Here is an 8,451-nt window from a genome sequence, read left to right as displayed (position 1 = left end):
CGGGGTTGTGGGACTATGAGGTTGGAGGCGGTGGATGGGAGGTCCCCTGGGGTGATGAGTTTTTTCATCCCCCCTCCCCCCACCTTGTCTCAGCCGGGTCCCTCCCGCCCGGCACCGCCTTCCTGTCCTGCAGTCTTCTTCTTGTCCTCTCCGCCTCCATCCTACTCCGACCTATCACCCTCACCTTGACCTCTTTCCACCTATCACATTTCCAACGCCCCTCCTCCAAGTCCCTCCTCCCTACCTTTTATCTTCTCCTGCTGAACACTCTCTGCTCATTCCTGAAGAAGGGCCTGTGCCCGAAACGTCGAATCTCCTGTTCCCTGGATGCTGCCTGACCTGCTGCGCTGTTCCAGCAATAAAGTTTCAACTTTGATCTCCAGCATCTGCAGACCTCACTTTCTCCTCCATTAAACAAACCCCTAATTGAGGTCCAGCATTGATACAGCCCATTCTTCCACTGAGGCCGTTGTGAAGCTGACAACACGCCTCCTGAAGATGAGGTTTCGATACTTGGATTGGTGTGGGGTTATGCCTTGCCATTCAGTCCAGACATAGTGCCCCACATAATTCTAGCAAGTTGTGCTCAGCATAACTACAGTAGTCAAATAATGGATGTGATGGACATTGAAGTCTTGTGAGAGTGACAGCAGTCCTCCAAGTTGGAAGATAAGGACATTGAGCCAGAAGAACATCACCTTCAGCATGAGAGCAATGTGGGCAGTCAGGCACAACAAGCAGACTGGATTTAATTGACAAAAACCAAAAGAACTACCGATGCTATGAATCAGATTTGACACATTAATTGCCTGGACTTAATTGACACAGGATTCCAACAGATGAGGGCTGGCTGCAGTGATCATCCATTGACTTAAATTTGTTGTTGCTCACAAGCTAAGCTGTCTGTGTTTGCTCCCAGCTGCACTTTTTGTTGGTTTTATTTCTTTGCTTTTGCACATTTTTAATAACAGTTAATATGTTCAATGTTTGAAAGCTTTCCAGCGTGTGATGCTCCCACATTGAGAAATTGAGAAGCCATGCTGAGTATGAGGGAAAGAGTGGTACATCTTTAGACAGGGTTCTAAGATGGTATGGTGCTAAGGATGGGTAGTGTAGCTTGAACCTTGTAGCTGCGGTTACAATGACAGTAGAACAGACAGGGTGATGATGTTGTGTAGTAATACTTCTTTGGGTGTGAGCTCATATTTGTAATGAAGTATCAACTATGCAACCTGTGAGCCTTAAGAGCTTTTCTTTTTCATATATTTCCAACAGTGTAAACGAAAGCTAGCAGCGATTAACTTGATACATAGCTGGGCTTTAAATTTGGCACTGTGCTGGAAATCCTGGCAGTGGAAAATACTTCCATGGCTGGTAAGGGCACCATAGCACAAATGCCCATCATACAGACTGCTGTGTACATAATGAGGTGAGCAATACAAAGTCGCATGAGAAAACTCACAAGAGTTCACATTTAAAAAAATTCCACAAAACTCCCCAAAATTAACACAGCTCATTTCAGGTAAAATTCTGGTAAAATAGTTTCTATATTTTTGGATGACATCAGATTGTAGTGGAAAGTCAATACTACATACCAAGATGGAAAGAAGACAAGAAGTTACAAGAAGGCACGAATATATTTCCAGAATGGGTCTATAATTGACAAATAAATTTCAACATAGGTAAGTGTGAGATATTACATTTTTGTAAGAAAAATAGACACCACGTAATAACACTGGAAAATAAAAATCTAAAGAGTGGAGGAGCAAAGAGATTGAGAAATACAATTTCACAAATCAATAATATTTGTGACACAGATTAGTGAGGCCATAGCAAAAGCAAATTGGGTGCTAGTATTTATTTCTAGAAGGATAGAATTGACAAGTTGAGAAATAATCCTCAACATGTCTCAAAGAACCTTGATGAGATTATACTTGGAGCACTGTGTACAGTTCCAGGTACCATATTAACAAAGGAATATGAAGTCACTGAAGAAGGAACAAAACAGATTTCCAATGATAAAATTGAAATGTGGTATTATACCTATGAAGTTGAACAGACTGGCTTACTCAATGGTCAGACAGAAAAGGGCTGTTTTTCTTCCCTATGCAAAAAGCAGCCATTGACCAAGTAGTGCAGACTGGCACATTCCCAAGAACAGCATGCACTGAAGTTCGGGTCAGCTATCGCAAAGGCACAAAATGGAAAGGTCACTGTCCAAGGCCCTTCCACCATAGTTTGTTGAAATATTTGGACTGTATGTAACAGAGAATGTTTGATATGAAACTCAAATGTAAATATAATTATAATAGTGTTATGAGCTACTTCATGTACTGTATTGGAAAAACTCTGATCTGTATCACACTTTATGTAGTATCAAATTTTAATTGATACATAATATACATTTTAAAAAATAATGTACTAAAGAGCGTTTTGGGAAAAAAACATGCAAGGGAAGACTTGGCATAAAACTTAGGAGTTTGAAAGCTTACCTGTTAAACAAAATAATCTCAGAAACCCAAATCAAAAGTTAACAGATCAAAGATGACAGTTAGGTGTGGGGATGATGTAATGAATGCAACTGCTTGTCAAATAAACTTTTGTAATGCTATAATTTGACTGCTCAAACATTGTACTGCAAAACCCCTATGATCATATAAGAGAGTAGGACTTCTTACATGCTCATAAATAATAAAGAACACCCATTTTGAACAAGTTATCTAACTCTCAAGGTACTTTTGGTGCCAGGTCAAGCTCTTACCCTTTACATGATGATCAGATGGACATCTCTTTTCTCTTGGCATGTAAAGCTGAGGTGTGTCTTCATAGAGATCTTTAAAACTGTGAAAAGGTTTTGACACAGTATACAGAGTATTCCAATCAGGGGAAGAACAAAACCTGAGGTCATTTAGAAGATAGTCAACAAGAAATCAAATAGGGATTTCAGAAGAAGTTTCTTTACCCAATGGTGAGAACGTGGAACTCGATGTCACATCAAAGCAAATATTATGGATGTATTAGAAGCTAATGCTCATAGAGTTAGGGGCTAAAAGTGGGAAGAAGCTCAAGTGGAACATCAATACCACATCGATGGGTATATTTTAGGTAATTCTAAGGGGAATCATTACTTAAGATTTTAATTATTATTTTCTTATTGTGCTTCTTTCTTTTGTCTCTTTCTCTCTTTTCAATTTTTCTTTCCTTCTTTATTTCACTTTCTGTACCTGACTTGAAATGAGATTTCTGTTCTAACTTATACTTACTGGTTCAGGTTCTATTATTGTTCATTAATTATTCCACAATCCCCTGTAAAAATTGCTATGGCTTTTGGATAATTGGCTGGCAGCAATTTGCAGTTTAAACTTGTAGAAGTTCAATGTACATGTACAAGTGTAAATTAAGGGTTTATTGCTGATTGCAAAATATGGTCCCATGCATGTCCTTGTTTACTTGAAGTAAAAAAAATTTAAAAATCATAGTATTGTTACAGTGCAAAATGAGTCCATTTGGCCTGTATGAGCTATCTGCAAGAGCAACTCACCTTGTACCACTCCACTACCTTCTCCCCATTGATCTACAAATCTTTCCTCTTCAAGTAATAGTCTAGTTCTCTTCTGAAAGACATATTTGAATCTGTCTCCACTATGATCTCAGTTTTTATATTTTAGGTCCTAACCAATCACAGCATAAAACAGATTTTTCTCATGTCATTATTATTTCTTTTAACAGTCACTAAAACTTGTGTTCTCTGGCTCTTGATTCTTCAACTTATGCAAACAGCTTCTCCCTATTTACTCTTTCACAACTAAAGATTCAGTGAGAGGTGAAAGTTGTAAGAAGGGCATGACCGGTAACTTTCTTACACCGAGAGTGGTTCATGTATGCAATGAACTGCCAGAGGAAGTGGTGTACGCAGGTATATTTACAACATGTAAAAGATATTTGGATAATTTCTGAATAAGAAAGGTTTGGAAGGATATAGGCCAAAATGGGTCTAGTTTAGATTGGGAACAAGGTTGGAGTGAAGCGTCTGTTTCCATGCTCGATGACTCTATGACCTTCATGATTTTCAACACCTCTATCGAATCTCTCCTCAATTTATTCTTCAGCAAGGAACACAATCCCAACTTTTCCAATCTATTGAAAAATTGAAATTTGAATATATGAAATAGGAGCAGAAGAAGGCCACTCCATTAAGCCTGCTCCGCCAATCAATAAGATCACGGCTGATATGCTTCTGCTCTGAATTCCAAATTCCCATCCATCCCTCATAACTTTTGATTTCCTTGACAGACAAGAATCTATGTAGCTTATCTTAAAAAATGGACACCTTCATTGTCTTCTGAGGCAGAGAGTTCCAAAGTCACAGGATCCATCAGAGATAAAATATTTCTCCTTATTTCTACCAAAAAGGGACAACCCTTAAATTTAAAAGAGTATTCCCTATTTCTGGGTTTACTGCAAAGAGTGAACATTCTTTTATGTCCATCTTGTAAAAAACCATTAAGGAATTTATGAACTTCAACCAATCACCCACATCTTTCTACCTCTGGTGGAAACAAGTTCAGCCTATTCAAACTTTTCACATAAAACAAGACATTCATTCCTGGTGTCAATCTTGTAAACCTTGTCTGAACACCTCCAATGTATTCACATCCTTCCTTAAATAAGGAGACCAAAACTGCACACAGTTTTGCAGATTTGATATCATTATTGTCCCATGTAACTGACAAATAATATCCTTACTCAGAAACAAAATCAGAAATTGCTGCAAAAGCTCTGTTCTGAGGAAGGGTCACTACACCTGAAACATTAACTCTGATTTCACTCTGGAGTATCTGTGGAGGGAAATCAGAGTTAATGTTTCAGGAGCAGTGACCCTTCCTCAGAAAATAGCTTTTCCAGCCATTCTTATTTTTGTTTCTGATTTTGAGCATCAGCGGTTCTTTTGCTTTTTATCCTTACTTTCATGTTCAATTTCTCACAAAATAAAAGAATACATTCTATTAGTTTATTTTAATTCACTCCTTGTAACTGCAATGTTTTTTGTTGCTCAAGCACCAGGACAATGAATACACCCTGAAATTTAGCAGTCATTCACCATTTTGAAGAATTTTTCCTGCCAAAGTGAACAACTTCACATGTGCCCACTCACGACGTACCAATGCTGGTCTGTCTCCTTGTTATGTTATTTTTACAACATACTTGGTCACCTGTCTTTCTGCAAATTTAGCCTTTGATCTCCTCATCTTAGTCATACTGCATCTATTCAAACGCCTTCAGAGCTTCCTAAAGTATGGAAACACTTAACGATTTGGGCAGCATCTAGGAGAAAAATAAAGGAATGGACTCTTACATGGACAGAGTTGTATTTATTTATTTTAATAATGAAACGAGTTGGTCACTGACAGGCGAAGGTTTCTGATCCTCTTCCATCTGTAGTCGGGAGGAACATTTCGAAAGTTGCGTTTGGTTTGAGTGCTGCAGTTTGGCCGAGAGCAGACACTGTAGCCGACGGGATAGTCCTCCATCTTCCGCGGAGAACCAGCTCCTGCTGCTCAGAGCCAGAGCCCAATCCAAGCCCGGGACCGGGACCGGGATCCGGCCCGCAGCAACAGAAGTGTCCCCGCTGCCGGAGCTGTTCCCCCAGACCGCGGCCGAATCGAGCGGCGTTCACTTGCTCCCTCCTCCTGTTCCCGGTAAGATTCAGGGCGAACACCAACGGCTGCTTCCCTCGGCGTCTCCGCCGGTTAAAGGCTCAGCGGGAGACTCACGTGACCAGGGTAACCTGGGGCGGAATCCCAGCCACAACCGTCCCGGGACCGGGGGAGGCCATGGGCAGGCTTTGGGATGTATGGAGGAGGCTATGGGTAGGCATTGGGATGGTATGGAGGAGACTATGGATGGGCATTGGGATGGTATGGAGGAGACTATGGGCCGGCTTTGGGATGTATGGAGGAGGCTATAGGTAGGCATTGGGATGGTATGGAGGAGACTATGGGTGGGCATTGGGATGGTATGGAGGAGACTATGGGTGGGCATTGGAGTGGTATGGAGGAGACTATGGGTGGGCATTGGGATGGTATGGAGGAGGCTATGGGTGGGCATTGGGATGGTATGGAGGAGGCTATGGGTGGGCATTGGGATGGTATGGAGGAGGCTATGGGCGGGCATTGGGATGGTATGGAGGAGGCTATGGGCATGAATTGGGGTGTATAGAGGAGGCTATGGGCTGGCATTTCAGTGTATGGAGGAGGGTGTGAGGAAGCATTTGGGTGCATAGGGTTAATATGGGCAGGCTATGGACAGACATTGGGATGGTATGGAGGAGGCTATGGGTAGGCATTGGGATGGTATGGAGGGGGCTGTGGGCAGGCGTTTCGGTGTATGGAGGAGGCTATGGGGAAGCATTTGGGTTAATATGGGCAGGCACTGCGATGTATGGAGGTGGCTATGGTCAATATTGTGGTCAATGTTCCTGAGGTTAGGGTAAGCGATGGAGCTGGAAGGGTGTCCCAAGTGTGAATCAGTAAAGACTAAATACTACTTCTGAGAAACACAAAATTGTTCATGTAAGATCTAATCTTTAATGTGTGTAAACTTGCTTTCATATAGAAAAGTTGCCATTCCCATAGCGGAGCCAAAATGTTGAGTATTTGTATAGTTGCAGTCAAATTTTCCTTCATTCTAACCCACTTGAAACAAGATTCAAGATTCGATTAACTTTCCTGATTACCTGCTGAACCTTTAGGACACCACATAAATTGAAACAGTAAATTACTTCAATCCCTATATTCCTGTTCTTTTAAATTCAAGTAGCTGATTTCTATTGAGAAGACCATGTCGAATTGCTCCTTGAAATTCATTAATGTTTCTTATTGCGCCTTGTATGAAAATAATTTATTGCACGTCCTTTTACCCAAAAAATTCCTACACTTCATATTTTGTCCTGAATTTGTCAGTGTGACCCTTCCTCTTCTGTTAGTGGCAGAAAGCTGCCTTGGATTCAGCCTATCCAAATAAGTGATCATTTTAAAGATTTATATTACCTTCACTCTCTGCTCTCACAAGAGCATAAAGATCCAAGGTAATCAAACTTTTGTCATGCTTCATTCCTTTACGTTGATACCTACATAGGAAGTTCATCAGCAATGTATCAGAAGGCAATGAAATTAATAACCAGTTAATTAATTGTAATTGTGTTATCTGAGAGAGGATTGGGATCTGGACAGTTCCTTGATTACTATTGTACAATTGTTAAATGTCAGAAGACTATAGAAAATGAACTGAAATAGGCTGCTCCAGCGTTCGATCGGAGCATGACTGATCTGAGACTCCTCATGTCCACTTTCCTGCTCTTTCCCTATAATCCTTGATTCCCCGATTGATTAATAATCTTTCTCAGCTGAAATATATACAAGGACTCTGTTCCCAGAGCTCTCAGTGAAAAGGAGTTGCAAAGATGCAAAACGCTCTGACAGAAGGAAATCTTCCACATCTCAACCTTAAATTGATACCCCTTTATTCTGAGACTGGTCCTAGATTCTCCCACAAGGGGAAACATCCTCTCAGCATTTACCCTAAGTCCCTTCAGAATCATGTATGTTTCAATGAGATCACCTCCTATCCTTCTAAACTTTAGTGAGCAGAGTTCCCTCCTATTTAGTCTTTGCTCATAACACAGTCCTTCAATACCAGGGATCATCTTAGTGATCCCTCTCTAGCTACCTCCAATAAAATAAGTTTTTCTCAAATGATGGGACCAAAACAGCACACATTTCTCCAAATGTGGTCTCACCAGCGCCTTATACAGTTGCAGTAAAATATCCCTTCTACTCCAACCCACTTGAAACAAGAGTTAACTTTCCATTAGCTTTCCTGATTATCTGCTGAATATATGTGTTAAATTCAAAGAGACATCATGGAAACACACCCTGCGGTCCAACCTGTTCATGCTGACCAGATATCCCAACCTAATCTAGTCCCATCTGCCAGCAACTGGCCCATATCCCTCCAAACCCTTCCTATTCATATACCCATCCAAATGCCTTTTAAATGTTGCAATTGGACCAGCCTCCACCACTTCCTCTGGCAGCTCATTCCATACACGTACGACCCTCAGCGTGAAAAAGCTGCCTCTTAGGTCCCTTTTATATCTTTCCCCTCTCACCCTAAACCTATGCCTTCTAGTTCTGGACTCCCCCATCCCAGGGAAAAGACTTTGTCCATTTATCCTATCCATTCCTCTTATAATTTTGTAAAACTCTATAAGGTCACCGCTCAGCCTCCGATGCTCCAGGGAAAACAGACCCGGCCTGTTCAGCCTCTCCCATAGCTCAAATCCTCCAAGGAGAAAGTGAGGTCTGCAGATGCTGGAGATCAGAGCTGGAAATGTGTTGCTGGAAAAGCGCAGCAGGTCAGGCAGCATCCAGGGAACAGGAGAATCGACGT

At 41.3% G+C, this 8,451-nt stretch overlaps 1 protein-coding gene across 1 annotated transcript in view; it reads left to right on the top strand.

Annotated features, from left to right (window-relative positions):
* Positions 1–1,424: 1,424 nt before the first annotated feature.
* The window catches only part of LOC122554724, a 42,253-nt gene continuing 35,226 nt past the window's right edge, over positions 1,425–8,451 (top strand). The window contains exons 1-2 of the mRNA XM_043700100.1: positions 1,425–1,429; positions 5,443–5,699. Of these exons, the coding sequence (XP_043556035.1) occupies positions 1,425–1,429; positions 5,443–5,699 (262 nt within the window). The remainder of the gene's footprint in view (positions 1,430–5,442; positions 5,700–8,451) is intronic.

The sequence above is a fragment of the Chiloscyllium plagiosum genome, chromosome 11 (assembly GCF_004010195.1).
Source record: "Chiloscyllium plagiosum isolate BGI_BamShark_2017 chromosome 11, ASM401019v2, whole genome shotgun sequence".
Lineage (NCBI taxonomy): Eukaryota > Metazoa > Chordata > Chondrichthyes > Orectolobiformes > Hemiscylliidae > Chiloscyllium > Chiloscyllium plagiosum.
The sequence above is the reverse complement of the archived record's forward strand: the minus strand, read 5'-3'. Positions and strand labels throughout refer to the sequence as shown.